Source organism: Mesoplodon densirostris, chromosome 18 (assembly GCF_025265405.1).
Source record: "Mesoplodon densirostris isolate mMesDen1 chromosome 18, mMesDen1 primary haplotype, whole genome shotgun sequence".
Lineage (NCBI taxonomy): Eukaryota > Metazoa > Chordata > Mammalia > Artiodactyla > Ziphiidae > Mesoplodon > Mesoplodon densirostris.
Window position 1 is genome coordinate 51058882 of NC_082678.1, and position 26154 is coordinate 51085035.

At 51.6% G+C, this 26154-nt stretch overlaps 4 protein-coding genes and 1 non-coding gene across 7 annotated transcripts; 4 read left to right on the forward strand and 1 right to left on the reverse strand.

Moving 5' to 3' along the window:
- Positions 1 to 460: 460 nt before the first annotated feature.
- VTN (vitronectin) lies at positions 461 to 4159 on the forward strand. Its single transcript, XM_060082026.1, has 9 exons — positions 461 to 536; positions 1363 to 1486; positions 1580 to 1699; positions 1776 to 2123; positions 2201 to 2340; positions 2597 to 2753; positions 2920 to 3072; positions 3473 to 3823; positions 4047 to 4159. The coding sequence occupies exons 2-9, from the start codon at positions 1423 to 1425 to the stop codon at positions 4157 to 4159; spliced, it is 1446 nt and encodes a 481-aa protein (XP_059938009.1). The 5' UTR covers positions 461 to 536; positions 1363 to 1422.
- A 1366-nt stretch (positions 4160 to 5525) lies between these two features.
- On the forward strand, positions 5526 to 6433 carry SEBOX (SEBOX homeobox). Its single transcript, XM_060082804.1, has 3 exons — positions 5526 to 5556; positions 5720 to 5880; positions 6053 to 6433. The coding sequence occupies exons 1-3, from the start codon at positions 5526 to 5528 to the stop codon at positions 6431 to 6433; spliced, it is 573 nt and encodes a 190-aa protein (XP_059938787.1).
- Positions 6434 to 12089: 5656 nt separating this feature from the next.
- TMEM199 (transmembrane protein 199) lies at positions 12090 to 17125 on the reverse strand. 2 transcript variants are annotated; one of them, XM_060081301.1, is made up of 6 exons: positions 16890 to 17125; positions 15061 to 15134; positions 14648 to 14737; positions 14094 to 14136; positions 13769 to 13881; positions 12090 to 13467 (listed from the first exon to the last, which is right to left on the reverse strand). In XM_060081301.1, exons 1-6 carry the CDS (start codon positions 17098 to 17100, stop codon positions 13375 to 13377), a joined length of 624 nt encoding a protein of 207 aa, XP_059937284.1. In that variant the 5' UTR covers positions 17101 to 17125; the 3' UTR covers positions 12090 to 13374. The 2 variants fall into 2 exon arrangements, with proteins under 2 accessions (XP_059937284.1, XP_059937283.1); XM_060081300.1 differs by having other exon boundaries at positions 12090 to 13470.
- On the forward strand, positions 15788 to 15860 carry TRNAG-UCC (transfer RNA glycine (anticodon UCC)). Its single transcript has one exon. It is a non-coding gene; the product is annotated as a tRNA-Gly (tRNA).
- A 108-nt stretch (positions 17126 to 17233) lies between the features above and the next one.
- Positions 17234 to 26140, forward strand: POLDIP2 (DNA polymerase delta interacting protein 2). 2 transcript variants are annotated; one of them, XM_060081933.1, is made up of 11 exons: positions 17234 to 17461; positions 18779 to 18860; positions 20047 to 20144; positions 20839 to 20935; positions 21104 to 21179; positions 21419 to 21526; positions 21986 to 22122; positions 22937 to 22963; positions 23173 to 23298; positions 24501 to 24580; positions 25106 to 26140. In XM_060081933.1, the coding sequence occupies exons 1-11, from the start codon at positions 17301 to 17303 to the stop codon at positions 25218 to 25220; spliced, it is 1107 nt and encodes a 368-aa protein (XP_059937916.1). In that variant the 5' UTR covers positions 17234 to 17300; the 3' UTR covers positions 25221 to 26140. The 2 variants fall into 2 exon arrangements, with proteins under 2 accessions (XP_059937916.1, XP_059937917.1); XM_060081934.1 differs by lacking the exon at positions 23173 to 23298.
- The last annotated feature ends 14 nt before the right edge of the window (positions 26141 to 26154 follow it).

Below are 26154 nucleotides of genomic sequence, written 5' to 3' on the forward strand. Positions count from 1 at the left end.
TAGGTTCGCAGAGATGCTCTGCAGCAGCCCCGCCCCTGAGAAGCTGTGGTCAGGGAGCCACGCCCCGCCTCTCGGTCTCGAGGGGCTCCTCCCCTGCCGCCTGCGTAGCCCCACCCCCAAGTCTTCTCCAGCTACGCCCACACGCTGGCCAGGCCTCTCCCCCTAGTCACGTCCCCTGCCCCCTCTAACTGGTTGTAGGGGAAGGAGGTGGGAGGCGGAAGGACTGCTTCGGTTTTACGTTGGAGACACTGGGATGACACTGGAATGTGAGGGCAACACGGTTGAGTGTGCCTTTGCCCTACTAGCGGTTAATGCAATCATAATAGCAATTCTGAGACACTTTATGCCTGTTTCTCAATTAAGTCTCACATCATGCCTACGAGGTAGCAATTACGGCTCCCATTTAACACCCGAACCGACTGAGGTCCATGGAGAAGATTCTCCAAAGTCACACTCCCCTCTGATTATAGAACAGAAAAAAAAGCATCGGAATCTCTGAGGATCACTCCCTCCAGGTGGTGGGAGGACTTCCAGAGGTATGTGAACCCCTGAAAGTGGGCACAACAGCAGGCGTTGTGTGCCAGTGAGCATTTTCTAGGTAGAGGGATCCTGTTTCTCACTGGAGCCTAAAAGTGTGGGGAACTGGGCCACTTGTTACCGATGGGGGAGGATGAGGGTGGGGACAGGGAGTGGCCTGCTGAGAAGCAGTAAATTAGTGGAAGGCTCAGGAATCACATCCAGTCCAAAGGGTTAATATTCACCCAACTTACCGTGCTGTGAAGACCAGCTTGGGGACATCAGTGCACCCTGGAGATGAACCCAGAAATGAAACTTTGTTCTTTTATGATAAAAAAAATGTCCCCAGCTCCTACCCCCTCTTTCACTGCCCTAAATACACAAGGGGTGGGTGAACCACCCAGCCAGGGATGTGCCTGATCAAACAGATCACAGGTCAATAACCACTAATGGAGAATGAAGTTGGAGCTACTCCAGGAGTTGGGCATTTTGTCTGCTTTAGCTCCCAACACCCTGTGAGTCAAGTATGATTAGTCTCATTTTGCCAAAAAGAGAGCTAAGGCAGGTAAAGCAGTTTGACCAAGGTCCCACAGCCCGTGAGCGGCAGAGTGGGCCTTCTTTCTGCCCTCCAGATTCACTGTGCTAGTGGTCTTCGGAGATGCCCCTGAGCTTGGTAAGGATCCTATTCACAGCTCTCCCAGGCCCGGAGTTCCAGGAACATGACCCTCTGCTGCAACAGCCTCTGGGGTCGGGGCACTGGGGGCTGGGCTGGGGGTTGAGCAAACAGAGCAGTAGAAAAGGCAGCTCCTCTTCTCTGGTTGTCTTGCCACTCCGTCCCTTCCTCAGGCATCAGAGCAGAGACCGCAGAGAACCTACTTCACCAGGCTCGAGGCTGGAGGCCCTGCCATGGCATCCCCAAGGCCCCTTCTGATGCTGGCCCTGCTGGCGTGGGTTGTTCTGGCTGACCAAGGTGCCGGAGGGTGTTGGTGGCCATTTGGGTGAAGGTAGGGTGGGCAAGGGTGGTCTGGGCTTGGCCGTGCCAACTGATACCCCCTCCCCACAGAGTCGTGCAAGGGCCGCTGCACTGAGGGCTTCAACGCCGACAGGAAGTGTCAGTGTGACGAGCTCTGCTCTTACTACCAGAGCTGCTGCTCCGACTACGTGGTCGAGTGCAAGCCCCAAGGTGCATTCAGAGTGGCTGGGCGGGCCTGGGGTCCCCTCTGCAGCTGGAGACTCACTACCACCCTCCCTGCCTGCAGTGACTCGTGGGGATGTATTCACTCTGCCAGAAGACGAGTACAGATTCCATGACTACCGCGAGGAGACCAGATCCAATACCAGCGTCCAGGCACCGCCAGAGAGCCCCACCCAGACCTTTGTCTGGCAGGCCCAGCCTGAAGAGGCTTCTGAGCAGGCACCTGTTCTGAACCCTGAGGAAGAAGCCCCAGGACCTGGGTGGGGGACCTCAGAGCCTGAGGTGGGGCCCCTCAGGCCCGAGACTGGTAATCTAGGGATCTCCGAGTCCCCAGCAGAGGAAGAGCAGTGCAGTGGGAAGCCCTTTGATGCCTTCACCGACCTCAAGAATGGTTCCCTCTTTGCCTTCCGAGGTGACTCGAGGGGCAGGTTATGGGGGTAGGGGTCTGCCCCAGGAGCATCCTCCCTCACACAGCCTCCCTCCCTCTAGGGCTCTACTGCTATGAGCTGGATGAAAAGGCAGTGAGGCCTGGGTACCCCAAGCTCATCCGCGATGTCTGGGGCATCGAGGGTCCCATTGATGCTGCCTTCACCCGCATCAACTGTCAGGGGAAGACCTACCTCTTCAAGGTGCCAGGCCCACGGGCTGTGGGTCAGGGTCGAGCGTATCTAGGCAGAGGTTGAGGGCTGCTGTGCCCAGGATCAAAGTGGGCAAAAAGGCTGGATTCTGGCCTGTGGTCCCTGGCTGGGGCTCTATGAGGACCCAAAAGCCCAAGAGGCTCCAGGTCCTGGGTGACAAGCCTGGAACTAGGGCTGCCGCCTTGGGCGGGGACTCTGCCTCTGTGCACAGCCAACTGCCTCCTCACCCTCCTTCCCGACCCCTTAGGGCAGTCGGTACTGGCGCTTTGAGGATGGTGTCCTGGACCCCAATTTCCCCCGCAACATCTCTGAAGGCTTCGAGGGCATTCCGGACAACGTGGACGCAGCCTTGGCCCTCCCTGCTCACAGCTACAGTGGCCGGGAGCGGGTCTACTTCTTCAAGGGTACTCGGGAGGTGGCAGGGAGGGTGCGCACGCGCTGCAGCAGTCTTGTTCTTCTTTAAACTTCACTGGCGACAGGCCTCAGGTTATCCCCACCCCCCTTGCCAGGAGCTCCTAACTTCCACAGCCTCTGGGCTTTCCAGTCTTGCTCATGGCCACCCTTCCCCAGGGAAACAGTACTGGGAGTATGAGTTCCAGCAGCAGCCCAGGCAAGAGGAGTGCGATGGCAGCTCCCAGTCGGCCGTGTTTGAACACTTTGCCCTGATGCAGCGGGACAGCTGGGAGGACATCTTCAGACTTCTCTTCTGGGGCAGCTCCTCTGGTACGGAGGGAGGGCAAGTCTTGCTTCCCCATCCAGAGGGCTGGCATCCCCCAGGGTAGAGGTAAGGCTGAGCTGGCCTGAGGGGCTGTGACTGTGCATCTATCGATCAAAAGCTGTTTGCTCAGGGCAGACTTTGCTTCTGTTGACCTTTGTAGGGGAGGCTTGCCTCCACCCGGACCCCACACCTTGGACTTTGCCTAACACAGCCAGTAGAAGGAGGAGCTGTAGCTGAGGCAACCGGGGAGGGATATGGTGGAGGGAGGCCAGGGGAAAGCGTATTGAACAGGTAGTGGGAAGGCTGGGATGCTGGGCTCTGCCATTAACTTGCTGTGTGTCCTTGGACAAGGCACAGCCCATCCTTGACCTCCAAGGCTCCCCATTAACCCCTTCCTTGCCACAGGTGGTGCTGGAAAGCCCAGGCTCATCAGCCAGGACTGGCGTGGTTTGCCTGGACAAGTGGATGCGGCCATGGCTGGCCACATCTACATCTCAGGCTCAGCTCCCCGCTCCTCTCGGACCAAGATGACCAAGTCTGTGCGTCGCAATCGTAAACGCTACCGCTCACGCCGTGGCCGTGGCCGCGGCCACAGACGCAGCCAGAACCCCTACCGGCAATCTCGTTCCACCTGGCTGTCCTGGTTCTCCAGTGAGGAGATAGGCCTGGGAGACTATAACTATGATGACTACGACATGGACTGGCTTGTGCCTGCCAACTGTGAGCCCACCCAGAGCGTCTACTTCTTCTCAGGAGGTGGGAGCCCTTGCCAGCTGGTCTAGCTGGGTCATCCCTGCTGTCCCTAGTCCCCATGGGTTGAACACAGCCCTTGAGTGGTGACTCCAAAATGCCAGGCCGGGAGTCCTCTGGTGCATTGTGGATGTTCACTTACCCTTCCGGGAGAGACCCAGGTCTTCTTAGGGCAGGATGGGCAGGGCCAGGCAGGGTCTCACGCACCCTCTCCCAAACTCTCTTCCAGACAAGTACTACCGAGTGAACCTTCGCACGCGGCGAGTGGATGCTGTGATCCCTCCCTACCCACGCTCCATCGCCCAGTACTGGCTGGGCTGCCCAGTCCCTGCCCACGAGTAGGAGTCCGAGTCCAAACAGCTGGGCCTCTGCTGCTCCCTCCTCCAACATCCTCCTCCCAGCTCAATAAAGATCCCTTGGCCCTGAGTTTAAGACTACTGTCCGGACTGGGGTGGACAGGCAGGAGGCAGGGATCTGCCTGGGTAAAGGAGGGGGACTTGGGCAGTCAGGGTGACTTGGGGGAGGGGACAGAGAAGATGCTTCTTTGTGTCCACCTGTGTTGGGCTCAGGCCCTCTCCATGAGCCAGAAAAGCTGTGGGTTGGGAGAGCCTCATGAGAGCAAGCCTTCCTCACACACGGAGCAGCCCCCAGCAACCCACCAGCAGCTTAGCAGGAGCTTGGACCCCTCTAAGGATGACAGGAGTCACCAAGCTACCCTACCCAGCCCTGGGTTTGTTTTGCCTCTTGTCATTGACTATGGTCTTGGAAGGGGCAGGGGGGCAGGAGGTGGAGGGTCCCAGCTCAGCTTTTCTGCCCATCCTGGACCTGAAATGCTGTTAGCTCAGACCCTTGGGTCCCTGGGGAAGCGGTCACTGTGCTCCCCCCAACCTATCCCTATGATAATGGGCCTTTGAGGTCTCTGTCTTGGGTCTGGGGTGCAGAGCCCTGAGGCAGGAGAGACGGGAAGGGCAGGAACTGAAAGGAAATTCAAATGCACCTATTTCTCTTAGAAAAGTGGCCTAGAAGACTTCCAAACGATGAGTACACTGTAAAAACAAACATCTTTCTCAAAACCCCTCAAAGGTACTTGTGGAACCTCCTCTGGTTCCAAGTTCCCGGACTGTAGGAAGTCCATCTGGGCTCTTGAAGGGCCAGGGACAAAGGGCTAGGTGCAGGCAAAGCTCTAAAGCAGAACTGAGGGTGATCTGGTGGCGACATCTGCTCCCAGCCCTGCTGAGGGGAGGGTGGCTGCTGCTCATCTGCTGTCCAGCTTCTCATCCTGTCCAGCTTCCCCAGCCCCATCCTCAGTTGTGGGATAGGACTCCACCCACTCTCCCCCAAGGCAGCCAGCACCAGAGCCCCAGGAGGAGCATCTAGAGAGGGATCTCGTTGGCTTCCTGGACGGAGCCCTGGGAGGATTTTCACAAAGTACAGGATTTCAGACACAGACTGCCAGAGTTTGAGCTTTGAGGAGGCGGGCTGGGGCCAGCTTCTTTTGTGAAGCCCCAGAGGAACAGGGTTGCCTCACCCATACCCCTGCAAGCCCCCTTTTCCTCCGGGGTTTCTCAGCCCTCCTCGAGCTGGAGGCTAAACCTCCCGCCTCCTGGAGGCGGGGCCAGCCTTCTGAGCAGGATAAAACTCCACGCTGAGGGGAGCGGTGTGGGCACAGCCTTGGCATGGCCATCGGGCTCCTAACTGTGCCGGCCCCATGGCCAGCCCAGTGGATGCGTCCCCTGCAGGTGATCTGGTGGGGAAAGGGTGGGCAGGGCAAGGATGTGGGGAAGGTATGATGGGGAAGGTTAAAGAGGGGTGGGGAGTAGGGGCTTCAGGGTCTGTTGGCTTTGATGCTGCAGTGGAGGCTCTTGCAAGGAGTCCTGACTTGAACCCCGTCCTGGCCTGCAGGCCATGCCAGTGGGTTGGGTCCCCACCGGAGAAAGAGGACTACCTTCAGCAGAGGACAGCTGCTGGAGTTGGAGCGGGTGTTTGCAGCACGGCCTTACCCCGACATCGGCACCCGTGAGCACCTGGCCCGGGTCACCTGCCTTCCTGAGGCTAAGATACAGGTGAGCTGTGACCCCCTCGCCCCTCCTCAGGGTCGGGGTGCTCTCACACAGCAGATTTCTAAGCTTGACTCACAGTCCCTTCTCTCTGGATATCCTGCCTCCAGGTTCTGTTTTCCTTGTACCTGGGGGGAGGGGATGCTGGCACCAGAGAGACTCCTTCTTTCCTTACCAGGTGTGGTTCCAGAACCGCAGAGCCAAGAGAATCAAGAATAGGAAGCCAGGAGGCCTAAGTCCCAGGCCCGAGCCTCTCCAGAGATCCCTTTCTCTTCCGGACACCATCCAGCAGTCCTGGGAGCCCCGCACCCTTAGCCAGCCTCCACCTTCCAACAGCACAGCTCAGTGTGCCTCTGTGTGTCGACATGCCTCCTGTCCAGCTCCTGGCTTGGGTTCAGGGCAGGGCTGGGTAGGGGCTAAAGCTACAGCCCCGTGGGGACCAGCTGGGGCTTCCGGGGTCCACGTCTCTTCAGAGCGAGCTACTCCCCAGACCTCACTGGGCAGCCTGTCTGACCTCATCTATGCCTCGGCCATTGTCACCAACCTGGACCACTCCTAATCTAGGTCTAGAACTTGCAAGTCCCTTCCTCTGGCTCCCGTAGCCCATCCTGCCCCTTAAGACTGAACACACCAGAGGTGGATCCCCTGCCCTCTCCTTTTACACAAGGGGCTTCTCTTATGGGAAGAAAGTTTAGCTCAGGGATCCCTCTCTTCTGCTGTCCTCCAGGCCAGCCTAGATGCGGGTGCTATGGAGTGACAAGGGCCTGGCTTCTGCTACCCAGCACCCTGCCCCTCCAGGGACACCTGCCCATCATCTCGGCAGGAGGTACCTGACAGAGGGATGAGGTAGGAGCCCATGTTTCCCACTTCTCCTGCCAGGCCTGGTCCCCAATTCTTCTCATCCCAGCTGACAACATGTCCTCCCTCTAAAGGAGAATGGGCAGCTGCCCCTCACCCAACGGCCCTTCAGGCCATTACCTAACTGACTGTCAAGTGAGCTAGGAGAGTGCTTAGCCTAATTTTAGACTGCAGGGATCAATCCTTTTACAGTTCAGGGCCCCCTCTCCTGTCCTCCTGCCACCTGGACGAATTAATCAGAACCATGGATCTGAAGAGGGAGTGATATTAAAGTAATAAAGTAGAAATAGGAACGCAGGGCTTACGTTGATTTAATTTTCACAAATATCAGATTGGCTGCCCTCTGACCTGGGGCTGCAGAGAAAACCTGACAGATTCAGGATGGGGTGGGTGTGGTGCATGTGGAAGCATTGGGTTTTGATATCACTGTCATCTGTAATACCAACTAATCTCCAAATAAAACCCAAACTCTGTACCTTAATCTGGATTGTTGTGTGCTGCAAATGAATTGGGACGACGGGTGGGGGGGGCGTTTGCTTTTGAAATTTATCTCCATCACCTAATCCCTAAATAGGGCCAGGTTCCCCCCAGATTCTGGGTGAGAGGTATTACCCAGGCTTCTGCTGGGATTGGTTAGAGGGAGAGTTAATCGAAGGGCTTAGGGCTCTGGCTGACAGACCCTGGAGAGGTGGGAGCCTCAGCTGCATCCCCTGCTCCTGGTCCCACTTGTTCCAGGATACTCCAGCTGCCTCCACTTCTGGAGCTGTTCTGCCTCAGAAAGAAACTCTTGGGATCTGCCGTTGGTCTGTGCTGGATTCAAATCCTGGCTGCTATGTAGTCTTGGAATTCTGCAAAAGTCTATGAACCCGAAAAATGGGGATGATAATATTCATCTCCTCTCTGTTTTGGGAACGAGAAGCAATAATGTAGGTGAAGGGCTTCACGTGGTGCGTGGCACGTTGTAAAAGCTCTCAATGCACGCTAGTTCCCGCTCACTCTCCCTACGGCGGGCCATGAGAAACTGGGAAGGTCCCAAACTTCTTGCTCCTCTGGCCTCCTGCCAAAGACTTCCCTTTCTCCCTGGGAAGCCCTGGACCCAGACTGCGCTGGAGAAAGCATAGTATAGTGAGACAGAGGGAGTGGCTGGGGCTGAGAGCAGAGTTCCCTTCTCTGGGATGAGAACTAGAGGACAGGTCACCTGATTCCTATTTCTCATTCTGCTCTTGCAGATGGAGGCCACCTGCACCATGGCCATTTCCTCAGCAGGCACTAAGGCTTTGCTTTAGTCCCAGAAGCCAGCCCATAAAGGAGCTCTAAATTACTCAATGCCACAGAAACCTATTGGCTTGTGAGTAGGGGGCTGGGATCAGGTAAGGATGCCATCCCAAGAAAGAGGACTGTGTGGGGAATTGACTCCAATGGCATCCTGAGAAGATGCCCTGGTCAGAAGCTATTTAAGAAGCCCTGTTCCATGGGAATTCCCTGGCGGTCCAGTGGTTAGGACTTGGCACTTTCACTGCTGTAGGCCCAGGTTCGATCCCTGGTCGGGGAACTAAGGTCCCACAAACTGCTTGGCAAAAAAAAAAAAAAAAAAAAAAAAAAGAAGGCCTGCTCTTTATCTAAAATTTGGAAGTCTTCCAACCTGAATCCAGGTACATGGAGGCTGTGAAAACTTGAGGATATGTTGGCACCCCGGCCCACGGAGTTTAGCAGAGGTAAGTACAGCCATGACTCTCCACAAAGCTTCAGTGTAAGCTTTTTTTTTTTTCTCTCATGTTTCAGGGTTGTATAACAACTTATTTTGCACAATAATATCTTTGTATAATAATTTTTATTTTAAAATGTATTTATTACTATAATCTACTTAATCATCTTACAGCGGATTTTTTTTTTTTTTTTTCTTTTTGCGGTATGTGGGCCTCTCACTGCTGTGGCCTCTCCCGTTGCGGAGCACAGGCTCCAGATGCGCAGGCCCAGCGGCCATGGCTCACGGGCCCAGCCGCTCCGCGGCATATGGGATCCTCCCAGACCGGGGCACGAACCCGCATCCCCTGCATCGGCAGGCGGACTCTTAACCACTTGCGCCACCAGGGAGGCCCTCTTACAGCGGATTTTTAAGTTGAATCCGATATAGAATTTTTTTTTTTTGGCCGCACCACTCAGCTTGCAAGATATTAGTTCCCCAACCAGGGATTGAACCCAGTCCCACGGAGCAACAAGTCCTAATCATGATGTCTCCATGTTGCCTGTGAAGGCTCATGTCTGCCCAGTTCAACGCCTCTCACCCTTCTCACCCTGGAGTTGATAAATTACCAAATTTCATCTTTCCCCCTTTTTTTTTGGGCTGCACCACGCGGCTTGCAAGATCTTAGTTCCCCAACCAGGGATCAAACCCATGCTCCCTGCAATGGAAATGCAGAGTCCTAACCACTGGACTGCCAGGGAATTCCCTCCAATATAGAATTTTATTATTAGACATAACTCTGAGATGAACACTGGCATGTATTACAAACATCACTTACAGATATTGATAAATCACTTTTTTGTGTGGCTTTTATTTTTATTTATTTTTTAGGGGGATCCTATTGAACTTTATTTATTTGGTTTTGGTGCTTTAAAATTTTTTAATTTTATACTGGAATATAGTTGATTTACAGTGTTGTGTTAGTTTCAGGTGTAGAGCAAAGTGATTCAGTTATACATATAGATATATCTATTCTTTTTCAGATTATTTTCCATTATAGGTTATTACAAGATATTGAGTATAGTTCCCTGTGGTACACAGTAAGTCCTTGTTGATTTATCTATTTTATATATAGAAGTGTGTATATGTTAATCCCAACCTCCTAATTTATCCCTCCCCCAACTCTTTCCCCCTTGGTAACCATAAGTTTGTCTTCTAAGTCTGGGAATCTGTTTCTGTTCTGTAAATAAATTCATTTGTATCATTTTTTTAGATTCCACATATAAGTGATATTATATCTTTCTCTAACTTATTTCACCCAGTATGATAATCTCTAGGTCCATCCATGTTGATGCAAGTGGCATTATTTCATTCTTTTTTATGGCTGAGATAAATTGCTTTCTAAAAGGGTTGTTGGTATGCTTTTTTTAGATACTTATTTTTTATTTTTTTAAAAATAAATAGATTTATTATTTATTTATTTATTTTTGGCTGCCTTGGGTCTTCGTTGCTACCCGCAGGCCCTCTCTAGCTGCGGCGAGCAGGGGCCACTCCTCGCCGTGGTGTACAGGCCTCTCACTGTGGTGTCCTGTTGCCGAGCACGGGCTCCAGGCATGTGGGCTCAGTAGTTGTGGCGCATGGGCGTAGCCGCTCCGTGGCATGTGGGATCCCCTGGGACCAGGCCCTGAACCCGTGTCCCCCGCACTGGCAGGCAGACTCCCAACCACTGTGCCAGCAGGGAAGTCCCTACATATTTTTAAAATACCTCTTTTTGCTGATCCCTGATGTAGATCATCAGAACTCTCCAGGTATCTTTAGGTCAGTGTGTGAAATGTTTTCTCTAAGAAGAGTTGAAATGGAGGATGGTTCTATATTACTGACTAAAGCCAAAGAGCAAAGTGATGATCAATTTAATCCCCAAGTCTGTCTTATAGCACATGAGTTGTCAGGCTCCCTAACACCAAAACTTAATAGTGACCCCACAAAAGTATAGGCAGTAGGGCTTCCCTGGTGGCGCAGTTGTTGAGAGTCCGCCTGCCAATGCAGGGGACGCGGGTTCGTGCCCCAGTCCGGGAAGATCCCACATGCTGTGGAGCAGCTGAGCCCGTGAGCCATGGCCGTTGAGCCTGCGCCTCCGGAGCCTGTGCTCCGCAATGGGAGAGGCCACAACAGTGAGAGGCCCACATACCGCAAAAAAAAAAAAAAAAAAAAAAAAAAAAGTATAGGCAGTATTGTCCACTCTTTCCTCGAGCACCCTAAGTATGAAGTAAAAGAAAGGAGAGAGAATATAGAAAATTAGGAACTGCATCAGACACAATGAATACTTCAACTTCAGACTCCTGAAGGTCAAGAAGAGAAAAAAAGAGCCAACAATTATTAAGCACATGGTGAGGAGTTCCCACTCCATGTTAGTACTTCATACGTACTTTCATTTGACCAATTTTCTAACTTTAGGAGGAGACTGAATAGTGTTAAGTGTGGAGAATGGAGACATGACAGCCAAGAGCCAGGGGTTCGTCTTGACTCTAATAAGCTCTGTGGCCTTGGACAGGCCAGGTGATCCTCCTGAATATCAGTGTCTTTGTGAATTGCTTGGTTGGGAAAATTAATCGAAGTTTTTGTGGCATTTAAAAATTCTGTGGTTCTCTGTTGTTTATTTGTATTTTTGGCTGTGTGGGGTCTTTGTTGCTATGCGCCGGCTTTCTCTAGCTGCGGCGAGCAGGGGCTACCCTTTGTTGTGCTGCGCAGGCTTATTGCGGTGGTTTCTCTTGTTGCAGAGCACGGGCTCTAAGCACATGGGCTTCAGTAGTTGCAGCACGTGGGCTCAGTAGTTGTGGTACACAGGCTTAGTTACTCTGTGGCATGCGGGATTTTCCCAGACCAGGGCTTGAACCCGTGTCCCCTGCATTGGCAGGGCAGATTCCCAACCACTGCGCCATCAGGAAAGTGCCTGGTTCTCTGTTCTCTGTTTTCAGGATAAAATCTGTGTATTTTTTCCCTCATTTTTCTTACTGTTCTCGGCCCCAATACCCCAGAGATATTCATCGTCAAAGGTGGAGAATGGAATACAGACCAAAGCAAATAACTCAAATAGATTTTTTAAGCACATAGCATAGATACTGGTCTGAAGGTTAAAGCTCTTTCCATTTGCAAGACCCAGTCACTTGAGAAGGGATGATGTCTACAAGAATTCTAAAAATCTGGCTTGGCTTTTCTTATCAGGAGCAATGAGTGACTCGGTGTAGCTTTTTAACTCAATCTTGAAACAGTCTGGGTTGCTAGAAACACTGTAAAACGCCACCTGCATTTTTTCTCTCAGTTGACATTTCTTCCAATCAACAACAGAAATCCTAAGATTTCTCAACAAAGTTATCTGAGGTGTAACAGAAGGGCCTAAGCCCTCCGTCTCATGCAGAATATTGCCCTGAGAGGCTGACTTGCTATAATTCAAGAAATTGGCAATATTGTAGAGGAAACATCTACTGAGCCAATGAGTGTATAATTTCTAAGAACAGAATAGTGTCCTGGGGGAAAAGAAGACCATGGGAGTTCATACACTGAACAAACGCAAAGACAGAGTCCACCATTAGGAGCAGACCCTGACCAGTTCTCAAACTATGGACATCTTTGGGCTTTTGTGTTGTCGTGAGATTTGAAATAAGAATACACTGGATACAATAAATATTTATTGGATAAATAATAATGGTGCTATAATTTCTAAATGTCTTATACAGATTCTATCAATACACCACTAATCTAAGTTCTTAGAAGTTTAACATTACATAGAGACTTCAGGACAACCTAGGAGTCTTTGGCTCCATTTAACAGAGGAAGGACCGAAGTAGATCATTTGACCGCTCTCAGCCTCAGTTTTGCCTCTGGAAAAGGGGCCTAAAACCACTTCCTTTTCCAACCTCCAGGATTGTTGTGAAGACAAAAAGCAATCATGTAAAACAATTAGTCAACTGTGAACTTTTACATACTATGGTTTTGCATTTACCCAAACATGTTTAAGAATCCACATAAAATAACCCACATTAGGCTTATGTATAACAATATATACACACATATATATTATAAAGTGTATAATTATACATATAGTTAAATCTGAAAATAGTCCCCTGTCCACCAAGAATGTCTCCCTTTATTAGTTGACACAATTCACAGTAGGCATACTCTCCCCACAAATACAAACAAGCACAAGGGGTTTTGCAATTAAAAGCAAACATACTGTTTTGCCATCTGAACTGTTTTCATTTTTGGAAGCAGAGCAAAGGGTGATAGAAAGGTGGGAGGTTTAAGGAGGGCTCGTGAGTGGTGGAGACGGGCAGAAACATATAGAAAATCTGAGCAAGGCAAGCACAAGGAAGAAGACGAAGACAGAAGCTAAGATTCCAAAAACGTAGCTGCCTTGCTTCTGATTCCACTATCCTGTACCACCCGGCTTTCTCCTATTTGATGTCCTCTAATTGGTTCCTCTTCCAGCACAAACTGAAGAAAGGGAATCCCTTCTGCTTTCTTGGAGGCTTCTGATCTAAATTACAGGTCTGCATCAAGATGTGTGGAGCAAGGATGACCACTGATTTCTGCACTTGGGCAAGTTCAAGGCAGTATGGTCTACTTCTGGAAAGGCCTGGATTCTCTTTACTTCCAATGGAAGAAAAAAAACCCAGCCCCAGCAATGCCCAGAATGGACTGTAGAAGGCAGATGGGCACCGGGTTCAGGCGAATGTACAGACAGACCAGTTCTTTCCAGGCGTTGTCTGAGTCTCCTCTACTGCCCACTCTGTAAATTGACAGAGTGACAGAGGATGGGGCTCCCTGCAGGAACAGCAGGTGGTCTTGGCTCGGCCCTCTGACTAACAGGAGCTGAGTACAAAGAGCCTGATGGGTTGACTGAGAATCAGTGATTGGCAGCTGGGAGCCTGGAGTCTCCAGACTTTGATGATGAAGCACGGTTACAGCTCTCCCAGCTCACCTTCCATCACCCGCACCATGATGTACAGCTCAGCCAGACCCACCACAGAGGCCACGATCAATGCTGCCAGTACCTGCTGAGAAGTGGGAGAACCAGGCTTAGGGGATGCAGGCCAGCTTCCAGCTCTGCAGCCTCTAGCACCTAATAAGGATGGAGAGGACCTCAACCCAGCCCATAAGTTGGGGGGAAGGGAAGAAAAGAGGATCTGGATTCTCTTGAGGTTATTACCTACCCCTATGACTGTTGGATAGATCTAATGTCCCCCTTGTTTATCACATAAATACCTAACCTGTTCAAGGCATTTTCACATATGTCCTCCCTTTCCCACTAACACTCCCACCTGGGGCACCCTGCCCTGACCAGTACCTACTCACCGAGGTCATTTCTGTGAAGATATACTGGCTTCCAAGGTAAGTGCAGACGAAGGTAGCTGCCACCGTGACAATGAAGTTAAAGATGGTGATGACCAGAGCCTTCACTGACCTCACTTTGGGGAGGAGCCCAGGGAAGAAACCATTAGGTCAGCATCCTCCAAGAGGCCCTTTTATCTCATGGCTGCCTCCCCCCTCAGCTGGGTTTCCCTCCAACAGCAAGCCTGAATAGCTCAGGCATAAACCCAGAGCACTGGAGTGGGAAGGAGGGCCATGACTGACCGGTCCCAGGGAGAGGCTTTAGCAGCCTGATTTCCTAGTACCTCACCTTGCTTTCCCAGGTCACTGAGGGTTCCACCATGCCTTGAATCCTGGAAAAAAGCAAAAGCAAAGGATTTCAGAATGGAAGCAGCTCAGAGACAGCCCAGCAAGTATTCATTTGTCAGTCTGGGCTCAGCCCTCTTTATTACCCAACACATTAGTTCTGCCTTCTCCATGGATTTTGTCTGGGACCAGTTGGATTCTTCTCTGGACCACAGGTCAAGCATTTCAGAGAAGAGGCATAGGTTCCCAGTACCCATGTACCCCTCTCCTGCTCCGGGGCAGGAGCATACAGAGAATAGGACGGAGCCCTGTCAGAAGAATGGCTCCAGGCTCATCCCCACCCTCTACAACCTTTAAAACTCAGTCACCATCTGAGCCCAGAGTCTCAGTAAATGAGTTGGGAATTGTATTTGGCTTGTACGCAGCACAGAGCTTCTACGGTCCCTTAATAGTATACAAACCAAGTTTCCATGTTGCTTCTTTCATTTGTACCTCTTCCCAGAGCAGGGCCTGCTTTCAGGGGCTACACAGTCCATGTATTGAAGAGCGGGCCCTTACCTGACAGGTGACGTTGCGGGTGATCCGCTTATATTCCTCATTGGCCAGCTGTATCTTAATCTTCTCCAGACGGGCAACTAGCTCTGGGTTCTGAGGCAGAAAAATCAAATGAGAAGAATGATATCCCCAGCTTGCTAGAAAGCATGTCACAATCACTAGTTTCAGGGGACAAAGTACTAAGAAGACCCACGTACCAGTTCTGCCTCCAGTGCTTTGGAAACTTTTTTTTTTTTTTTAAATTTCAGTTTTCCAAGCTGTCAGACTAGGAGGACAATATCTGGTTCCCTCACCCCAGCAATCAAGGATTTAAAAGACAAATTTTTGAGCCCAAATGTTGGTTCATAAATTTGGATGTATCATGAGTAAACCCAACTCAACCAACACCCACTCTCACAAATATATCCCTTACATACCCGAGGAGGCTTCACAACCTCTGGGAGATAGATTTCACTGCCTTCTAGGAGCTCATGAAGGTATAGTTTGGAACCTAGGAAGAAGAGATTTCCACCAACATAATGATGCATAGAGCTGAGGTTGAAGGATTAACATCAGAGAAGGGTCTAGCTCTTCAGTTCTTTCTACCAAAATAAAACATGGCCATGCCTATACCAATTCATCTCCAGGATCATTTTCAACTGGGAAGAAACTAGGACAATCCCACATAAGTATCTCCTAGTGCTACATACTGACTTTAATTGTTGGCTCTCTATTACCCTACCAATGTCACAGCCAATGACATGTAAGCCATTTATATTTGCCTTTAAGTTAGGTAATTTCTGTGGCCACAACAGAACTTGCCCTAAATAGGTTTAAGGCGTAGTGGTGGCAAATGCTCACAGGACACTGTACTAGATGATCTCTAAGGTCCTTTTTAGTTTCAATAATTGAAGAATCTACCCTTCACACTTCTGGGTAGGCTGTTAATTCCGGCAAAAGACCTAACATGTCAGTTAGTCCTACTGCCCTCCTTTACATGTTCAGGGAACTGAGGCCCAAGGAAGAGAAATGACGTCTCCAAGAGTTCATAGCAGAGTTAGGACTAGAACTCAGATGCTACTCCCAGTTCAGATCTTTCAACACACTTTTCCATCATCCTATACCTAAAAACAAAAACAAACAAAAAAAATCCCATTCGGGAATTCCCTGGTGGTCCAGTGGTTAGGACTCCGCACTTCCACTGCTGAGGGCCCGGGTTCAATCCCTGGTTGGGGAGCTAAGATCCCACAAGCTGAGCGGCGCAGCCAAAACAAAACCAACCAACCAAACAAAAAACCCATCAGATTTGGCACTCTTGCTAAGAAATCCAGATTCCCAAACAGGGCAAGCTCACTATGCTAAGTTGTTTTTTAGTGTGGCTTAAAAGAAAGAAACTGAACCTGTGCAGTGGTATTGGGTTAGAACTTGGACTTCCTCAAGGGTCAGGTGGGCCTCAGTGGGCCTGGAAGAGGAGACTCAGGAGAACAGAAACTGCACAAGTAAATTTTGTCATCCACGAAGAATTCCCATGGAAATTATGAAGGGAGTGGGTTCCCCAGGGTTTATGAGGTGACTCTTGGGTTGGCCAGATGATCATTCCATGGGTGAAGGAGAGTGATGGATTTGAAATCCAGTCCCCCTAAAACTGAGTTCCCTTGCTGAGTTTATAATTAATCTCTCTATCCAAAACTTTATTCCCTTTCTTGTCCCCCTCTAACCTCAATCCTTTGCTAACAATACTAATGAACCAGAGTCAGATGACTAAAACTGCTATTGCTGATAACATCTCTAATGTACTAAAAGTGCTGTTATAGATATCATCATTAACCTGCAAACTCAGGTTGTTTCTCCAGGGCAAGGTAAGCTAACAGACGCCGGAGCCATGGACCACCTGGCCTGAGAATCCTAAATCAGAGACATCCTGACTCGCAAAACGACAATTAGGAAATGTCACATGACAGTGATTATTCCCAGCCTCTTTGTTCTTTTCCCTTAAACGAAAACCCCTTAACTCAAAGACCAAGCTGAAATGGATCTGAGGCTTGTCTCCCACTCCCGTGCTTGGCACCCTGCACTGAACACTGTACTTTCCTTCACCACAACCCTGCCTCAGTAGATTGGCTTTGCTGGGAGTAACGCAAGCCGCGAGTTTGGTTCCGCAACAGATACATCCCTCATAAAAATGCTAGAGGTAGGAAAAAAGACCTCAGGAGAGACTAAACTCTGGGGAAAAGGAGGCGACTCTGGACTGGAGACTGGGGCTCACCCCTTTCTCTCAGGTACTGATGCAGGTCCCGGATCAGGCGGAAAGGAACCAGGCGAGCGGGGCCAGCCGGGCAATCGCCGCCCTTGTGCTTCTTCCCTAGCACGGCCTCAAGCTCTGCCCGCAGCTTCCCGGGCAGCTGCTCTGGCTCCAGCTCCCCGCCGGGGGCCAAAGCACGTACAAGTCGCTCCCCTGCTAACAAGCAAGACGCCATGACTAGCCGACTTTAAGGTCAGGTGACCCCGGGCCGGGACTTCCGTCCGCCTGTGCCGGAAGGAGCGCGAAGCTCGCGGGGCGGGGCAGAGGGCCAAGGGGGCGGGGAAGCGGCGCGAGGCAGTGTGGGGCGGGGGCGGAACGCCGCCCGGCGGCGGGTCGGGCCCTGTGTCAGCAGCCCAGCGGGTACTCGGGCGGGACATGGCGGGCTGTGTGGCCCGGCGGGCCCTGACCGTGGGCAGTCGCTGGTGGTCCCGGTCGCTGACCGGGGCCCGAGGGCCGAGGCCGCTCTGTGCGGCGGGTGGAGCTGGTACCTTCCCACCAGTGGCGACCACGACGACGCGGAGGCACCTCTCGTCCCGGTGAGGGACGAAGCACGGGGGCCGAGCCCGGAGCCCAGGGAGCGTGTCCCGGGCCAGAGGGGAGGCCAGGGAACCCGGCCGGCTGGGGGTGATTGGAGTTCGACCCGGGAGAGGGTTCCGCCCGGGAGCCGACTGCGCTGCCCGCGACGCGTGCCAGGAGCGGACAAGGGAGCGCGGCCCAGAGCCCTGGGTTGTGCAGGGCTGGCTCTGAGGGGGAACTAGTAACCCTCCCGGAGCGAATCTTACTTCCCCGAATGCGGGAATCCGAGCGCCGCTGTTAGTGGGCAGCCCTTTAAGTCCTAGGGCTTTCCCCCAGCCCGTGACTGGGCCAAGGCCTCCCACAGAAAGATGCTAGAAGTGGGAAACAGGACTCGAATCTGCGCCCTGCGTTGGTCCCAGGTTTCAATGTGACCTTGGGGACACACTTTCTCTTTATGTGACTTGGGGAAGAGGGTATGAGGCCGTGGGGATGGTGTGAGCATGTCTCTAGGGATGGGCCAGGCAGATCAAATTGGGGCGGGTGAATCAAGTGGCAGGAAGCATAAAGTTAACATCTCCAAAATAGTAAGAAAACAGTGCTTTGAAGGACCCCTAGAAAGAGCAGCCCTGTCCGGAGAGACCACTGTAAGAGCTGACCTTTTAGTGGGTGAGATTAGACACGGACACTGGGGAGAGATGATAGCTATTTCCAATTTAAGGCTCCTGTGAAAACTGATTAAATCTGAACAAAAACTAGATTGAGAGGATAATACTAGGTGTAGTGCAGGGGTGAGGACTGCAGTTTAGAGGGGGAGATGGACATGGAATTATAACACAAAATAAGTATTTTTTGAGCACCGTTTATGCACTAGGCTTTGAGAGGGAGCACAGGCTAATCAGACACAGGCATTGCTCCCAAAGAACTTGCAGTCTCTAATGGAGATAAGAGAGGGACACAACTGAAATGCAAGGTGGAAAGGGCAGTTAAAATGCTGAGGGAGTTCAGGAGGGTGGGTCAGGGAAGGAATGGAAGCAAGGGATACAATTAAGCAGGGTCTGAGGGCATGATATGAGGAATGCTGAGAGTCAAGAGAGAAGAAAGTGATCTGGGAGCAGTCAGATCTTATGCAGGCCTCTGTGGCTGGCCTCAAAGGAGGAAAGGCAGAATCTCTGTAGAGTGGTGGCTTCGCAGGACTCTTACCTGCTTCAGCTGGCCCCACTGCTGCTCCCCTTTTCTGCTGTCATTGCCCTGGCCCTCAGTATCCTAGTAGCTTTTACTGATGGATTAGTACCCTTCACTTAGCTGTTCAGTTGCTTGTTCTTTTCCTTCCTAATCAGAAACCGACCAGAGGGCAAAGTTTTGGAGACAGTTGGTGTGTTTGAGGTGCCAAAACAGAACGGAAAATATGAGACTGGGCAGGTGAGTGCTGGGCTGCGTCATCTTTCATTTTCACTGTGAGCTCTGCTTCTGAAAGGGTCAGATTTGGTCACAGGCCTGAAAGTTATGGTTTTCTGCCTTGGTGTTTGGTGCCGGAACAGAATCAAGTGTTTTTTGTTTTTTTTTGTTTTTTTTTAAGACGGGTTTTCTGTTTTCCTGGATTTGAATACATTTCATGCGTAATTGGGTTCTGTTTCCAAGTTAGTGTGGACAGAGATGCTTTGGACTGTATTGAGGAGAGAGTCCTGTTGCTGAAGAGTCATCTAACATAGTGGCTGGTAGGAAGCCAGTGGAGGGAGCTTTCAGAAAAGCAAACCTGCTTTCTGATGCTTTGTCATAGTTGAACTGATTGCAGTGAAGTAAGCTCTGGGTGTGAGGCTCTTTTTCTGTGTCAGCTTTGTGCCAGATCCACTGAGATAGATTTAGGCTCCTTGTAGGTAAGGAGGACTTTTTGCTTGTTCAACTTTTTTTTTTTTTCCGTATGCCTACAGTGTACTAAGCTTTATGCATTGGTGTTAAATCAGAAAGGAATGCCTTCATGGAGTTGACGGTCTAGAAGGGAATTACAATATGCAAACGGTCAACGGCTGTACAGTGTGCTAACTGGAGGGGAGGTGAGGGAAGGCTTCCTAGAGGCCTCAGCTATGGCCTAAAGGATGAGTAGGGGCTTCCCTGGTGGCGCAGTGGTTAAGAATCTGCCTGCCAATGCAGGGGACACGGGTTTGAGCCCTCGTCCAGGAAGATCCCACATGCCGCAGAGCAACTAAGCCCGTGCACCACAACTACTGATCCTGCGCTCTAGAGCCCGTGAGCCACAACTACTGAGCCTGCGCTGTAGAGCCCATGCTCCACAACAAGAGAAGCCACCACAATGAGAAGCCCACGCACCGCAACGAAGAGTAGCCCCCAAAGCCCGTGCACAGCAACAAAGACCCAATGCAGCCCAAAATCAATCAATTAAAAAAAAAAAAAGGATAAGTAGAAGTCAGCCAGGTAAAGAGGCAGTAAGCATGCTCCAGAGTTGGTCCGGGTGGATCACAGAGTTCAAGGGAAAGAGTAGCAAGACCTTGCGCTGGAGTTGCCACCACCTGTGCCACTTAGTGGTCGGGGCCCCACCTGGATGGACCTGCTGGACTGCAGACTGACTGAGGCCTCTCTTTTCTCCCAGCTTTTCCTTCACAGTGTTTTTGGCTACCGAGGTGTTGTCCTGTTTCCCTGGCAGGCCAGACTGTATGACCGGGATGTGGCTTCTGTAGCTCCAGAAAAGTAAGTTTCCCTATCATTGTGCCTCACAGTATCCTCAGGAGGAGGCCTGACTCATGGCAGACATACATAATTGGGGTCCCAGCACTGAAGGCAGCATCCTTCTGGGCCTTAGGAGCAGTCCCAGAACACTCCCTTGGCACTAATACCCATGGAGACGAAAGTGCTGAGTGCCAGGGACAGTCTTAAGCTAGGGGGTCCCTTTAGGTCTCCCCAAGATGCTCTCCCAAGGCATTCTCAATTTGGTTTATAAATACCCCAGAGGGCATCTGGGGGACTAGGCTTCTTGATTTCTTGATGTTCAGTTAGAATCTTTCCCTTAATCTCTTATCATCACTAGAGTACATTAAAAAAGAAAAGGCTCCATTAAATGATCACAGACAGCTCCTGGGATGTGAGAAGAGTGGGGTGCTCTGGGCTCCAGGGACTAAGGCAGCAGTTTGATTTTCTCAGCTTGGCCCTTTTCTTCTAAGAGGCATCCAGAGAGTAAGACAAATAATGACTCTACACCACACTCTGTTGCTTGCCCCTGACTGAGGAATGCTGGGCCAGGGTGTGCTGCACAGCTACCCAGCTGGTGCTAAGCTCCTTCAGCTCGGGCACCGGTCTGTTTAGGTGAGGGGGTGGTAGGGAGCTGGGGCAGGCACTGCTTCCGTTTCTCTGGGGTTGATCTTGGGCTTCTTCTCCCGCCCCATAGAGCAGAGAACCCTGCCGGCCACGGCTCGAAGGAGGTGAAAGGCAAAACTCACACTTACTATCAGGTGCTGATTGATGCCCGAGACTGTCCACATATAGTAAGTAAGCAAGATGGTTGCGCCTGGGGTTCCCTTCCGTGGGAAAGCCCCGAGCCGTGATGGGGACTATGAAGGAGAGGGGTCAGACAGGTCCAGATCAGCGCTGGGCCCTAAGTCCTCAGGACTGGATAGTGACCGAGAAAATGTCTGACTCGCTTCTTGCTTTAGTCTCAGAGATCTCAGACAGAAGCTGTGACTTTCTTGGCTAACCATGATGACAGCCGGGCCCTCTATGCCATCCCAGGTGAGTAAGGAGCATCTGAGTGGTGCCTGTCGATGAGGGGGGTCTGGTGCGTCTCAGGGAGAGGATTCTGAGGCCTTTCTGCTGTCTAATCTGCTGGGAGGGAGTATAGATGCTGAGAGCAGTGGTTCCAGGGTCGTCCCACCCTGCCATAAGGCCAGGAATTGTGTTTCTTTTCAGCCCCGTTCCTCCCCCCCTCCTCTGTGAGTTTCACTGTCTCTTTGTCTCTGTCTCTCTGCCAGGCCTGGATTATGTCAGCCATGAAGACATCCTCCCCTACACCTCCACTGATCAGGTTCCCATCCAGCACGAGCTCTTTGAAAGATTTCTTCTATATGACCAGACAAAAGGTAACCTCTATCATAGAGGGAAGGTGGAGTGGGAGGGCCCTTTCTTCAAAGAGAATATCCCAGAAGCAATTTCAGAGCTCTATTTCTACAATCTTATTTAATCTCCCATTAGACTTGTCACGTAGACGGCTATCATCTCCTCCTCACAGATGTGGAAACAGGCTCAGGGATGATGAGAAGGGACTCAAGGTTGCTAGGTAGTGGGTAGTAGCAGAGTGAGGTCTGAAAACCAGGGCTCCTAACTCCCAGTCCACTGCTCTTCCTCTGGCGTCACATACCTCCTCAGGCCTTATTCTTGGTAGGCAGTTCTGTGCGTTCTCCCAGCCTGTGCTTTTGCTCATGTTTGGGTGTCTTGTTTACCTGGGCCACCACTGGGAAGGGTTTTCTAGGAGGAGCGGTTGGGCAGGGTGTAACGCCCTGGACGCTGGCCTGGACTAACCAGTCGATCTCTTGCCCCAGCACCCCCTTTTGCAGCTCGGGAGACGCTACGGGCCTGGCAAGAGAAGAATCACCCCTGGCTGGAGCTCTCCGACGTCCACCGGGAAACAACCGAGAACATCCGTGTCACCGTCATCCCCTTCTACATGGGCATGAGGGTATGTGCCCAGCCTGGGACCTCCCCTCAGGGCTAGGCCCCCAGGTTCTGTGTGGTGTCCCCAGTGACTGCTGGTGTGGGTTCCAAATTTAAACCATGTGCCTGTGGTTCTGCTTTCAAGTGCTGCATGTATTGATTGGGGTTGAGCAGCCTCTTGGCAACAGCTGACACCAAGACCTAGAGCAAGGAAACTCAGATCCCAGGAAGGAGGCCTCCTGGCTGACTCTTCCTTCTCTTCCGGCTCAAAGGGAGCCACGTCTATGAAGAATATACACATACTTGCTTAAATCAGTGTAGGCTCATCTTCCCACTTTTTATGCATTTATTGAGCTATTTCTTGCTTGGCCGTAAGCTAGGCCCTGGGGATACAAATATAAATGAGACCCTGTGCCCTGCCTTTCAGGAGCTCGTGGTGGTGGCGGGAGGCCAACATACAGCATTCCAAGTATTGAAACAAGGTTGGGATATGGAAAGGCCGAGGAGGAGGACAGCAGCTTGGACCAGCAGTAATGTGGGGGAAGACAGGGAGGGTGGTGAGAAAGGGAAGAGCCCCAGGGCTGGTTTTTGTTGGCATCCAGCTCTGTTTGTGATCTTGATAGGATGAAGAGGAAGGGCGCCAGGGATGGACCCAAGGGAGGCTGCCTCCCTCTGGGCTTGTTCGCCATAGTTGAGACATCATCAACCCACAGATACCTGTGGCTTTGCTCTGTCTTTGCAACGTACCTGGAATACATCCACTCCCTTGGAGAGATGTTGATTGGAATAGACTTGTTCCTGCCCTCTGGGCCTGAAATTCTTTGTGTTTTTTCCCCCAGGAAGCCCAGAATTCCCACGTCTACTGGGTGAGTGTCTCCCTCGGGAGGAGGGGAGCTCAGGAGGTGTACCTGTGGGCGCAGGTTGGGAGGTGGGCAGGTTTACCTCTGGGGGCGGGAGGTGAGATGGTGCAGTGCCGGTGTCGGTCTTTGTTGCCCTTTGCTCTCCTAGAATTCCAAGGGAGCTGGCCCAGGGTCTATTCCTTCTCAGATGTGAACTCTCTCCCCTACCCCCGCAGTGGCGTTACTGCATCCGCTTGGAGAACCTCGACAGTGACGTAGTACAGCTCCGGGAGCGACACTGGAGGATATTCAGTCTATCCGGCACCTTGGAGACAGTGCGGGGCCGAGGGGTGGTGGGCAGGGTGAGCATCTTTGGGCCAATAATGCTCAGTTTCTAGTCCTGCCCAGCAGGCCTAGGAGCTTAGTGCACGGTTTCCTCCTTCTCTGTGGTTAGGGACAGAGGCTCAGTGTGTGAAAGCTTAGGGCTGTTTGGGGTGAGAAACCTCACCCGTGAGATCGGTTTTCTTTTTTTTTTTTGCGTTACGCAGGCCTCTCACTGTTGTGGCCTCTCCCGTTGCGGAGCACAGGCTCCGGACGCGCAGGCTCAGCGGCCATGGCTCACGGGCCCAGCCGCTCCGTGGCATATGGGATCTTCCCGGACCGGGGCACGAACCCGTGTCCCCTGCATCGGCAGGTGGACTCTCAACCACTGCGCCACCAGGGAAGCCCGAGATCGGTTTTCTTATAATGCATTTCACAGATGAAGAGACTGAGACTGAGACTGTTGTTTAACTAGCCCATGGTCCTGTAGCTAGTAGAGGCAGGGCCTGGGTTTGAATCCAAGTGAGTCTGCCATCAAAGCTTGTGGTTGCCAGCCTTTTTAAAAATCTATTGGGATGCCCTTGGGTGGGGCATGGACCTGCCACCACTCCCGGTCGTCCTTCCTCTGCCTCTTTACACGTGTTCATCCTCTGCTAGTCCTTGAAGAGATGTGATTTTGCAATTCCTGCGTTACCCTACCCAGTCTCCTGAGAAATAAAGTCATGAGAGAGGACCACATTCAACAGGCATTTATCCATGTTAGCAGGGAGTTGGGGAAGCAGCATGGGATAGAAAGAACAGGGCTTTGGAGTTAGTCTGTTTTCAAATGCCCACTGTGTTGTTTATTTACTGCATAACTTCGGGCAAGTTAACCAAAATCTCCGTGTCTTAGGATCACACCTATTACCTTATGATTACCAGCAGACTTAAGTTAGCAGAAGTTTGCTGAGCACAGTGTGGCTCCTGGCACTTAGGTACTTAGTGAATGGATGCTGGACAGGGTATTTACAGAGTAGATCCTGGGCTTAGCATCTTTGCCTGTAACCTCAGCCATTCAGCCTGAGATTATCTTTCCCAGGGTCAGAATAAAAGGCCCAGGTCAATGGCTGTGCTGTGGAAGGTGCTGGTCGGCCGTTATGGTGGGAGGCATGAGGGAGCAACCAGCCTGGACTGGCAGTCAGCATGTGGCCCCGGGGTACAGGGAGCTTGTCTGGCCTGACCTATTTTGCCTGAACCCTCACAGGAACCAGTATTATCCAAGGAGCAGCCCGCATTCCAGTACAGCAGCCACGTCTCCCTGCAAGCTTCCAGTGGGCACATGTGGTGAGTAAGCACATGCTGGGGCAGGGGCAGCTCAAGTCCACGGACACTGCGGGTCAGAAAAAGTGAAAGCTTATAGCTTGCAGTTAACTCTGGACCAAGTGAAGTCCTGAGATGGAGCCTTATCCGCTGTTCATTGCTGTGTGGGTCTTGTCTGATTTATGACTGTTTTCCAGTTCCCTGTGATTTTGTGGAATGAGGACTTAGGTCAAAGAGGTCTGGTGACTTTGATGCTGCACTGAGTTGCCCATGTAGTCGGGTTTTTTTCCCTGGTGTTTCACTCCTTAACCTGAAAGTATAGTTGGGTAGCTTATGCAGGGTGCGTCTAAGGGCCAGATTCAGGAGAGCTTCGTTTCTTCTTCTCACGTAGGGCCAGGATAGGCTCTTGGGTCTCTGATCAGTGTTGTCCTGGCATGAGCCAGGCAGAAGAGAGCCCAGGCCTGTCTTATCCTGCCTCATTCTGGTGCTGAGGACATAGGGCTCTCCAGGTTTCAGCCCTCACTCCCTCTAAACCAGTTTCTCTCACAGGGGCACATTCCGCTTCGAGAGGCCTGATGGTTCCCACTTCGATGTCCGGATCCCTCCCTTCTCCCTTGAAAGCAATAAAGATGAGAAGACACCACCTTCAGGCCTTCACTGGTAGGCCAGCTGAGGCCCTAAGCACCCAGGCTCAGACCCCAAAGAACAGCTCACATCCCACAATTGCTGCAGAACTCTGTCATGGGCCACAGTGGGTCTCTTAATTGTTTGCACCGTTTGATTGTGGGGTTCTTACTTTGGCGGGTGGAGTATAACTGTTTTCTCCAGAAGACCCACGTAGGACTCCTCCAAGGGTGGCCTTCCCCGTAAGCCCTGCCTACGCTGTGTTCCAGTAAACCTTTCCATCAGGAACTCTCTGTGTTCAGCTGCCACAGGTCTGGAGGAGTTTCCTAGCCTGTCACACAAGCTGTTTAGAATGTGAGGTTTGGTCAATAAACCAGTGCACGCTTGGCCCCCCTTGCCATTTCTGCCCCCAGGGTCTCAGGGGCCCTTGGTTGCTGTCCTTACTGCCCTTCCAGGAAGCTGCCCCTTCAACTAGAGTATCTGTCTCCTTCCTGAGGCTGGGGGTTGGCCAATGTCTCCCAGGTCACTCAGCCAGTGAGGTGGGGGCTGGACTGGACTCTTGTTCTCTTTACCCTCTGCCAAGTGCAGAGCGGGAGGCCAGCGTCAGGATCAAAGAAGTGGCTCGGCTCTTCGTGCCGGCCAACTATTGGCATTTCTGGCCTCCGTGGGCCTGGGGGAGAAGTGAGGCAAGCCTGTCAGGTTTTCCGGAGCAATGGGCTTGCCAGCACAGGTCTGTCAAGCCTCCAGATCGCAACTGCAGAAACTCAGCCGAGGAGTGTTAGGTATGGACAGTGACGAAGCCAGTCTAGTTTCTGAGCTTCTCACAGATCTCCAAGAGCCAGATATAAAATGTGCTGCATTTTTGCCCTGATTCTTAGGATTCCTGCTCCCCCACTACTGTAGTGATTGTTACAGAGGTCGTTTTCTTGAATTAATATTAAATTTCAGTTCCAACCCTTATTAGTGTTGTCCTT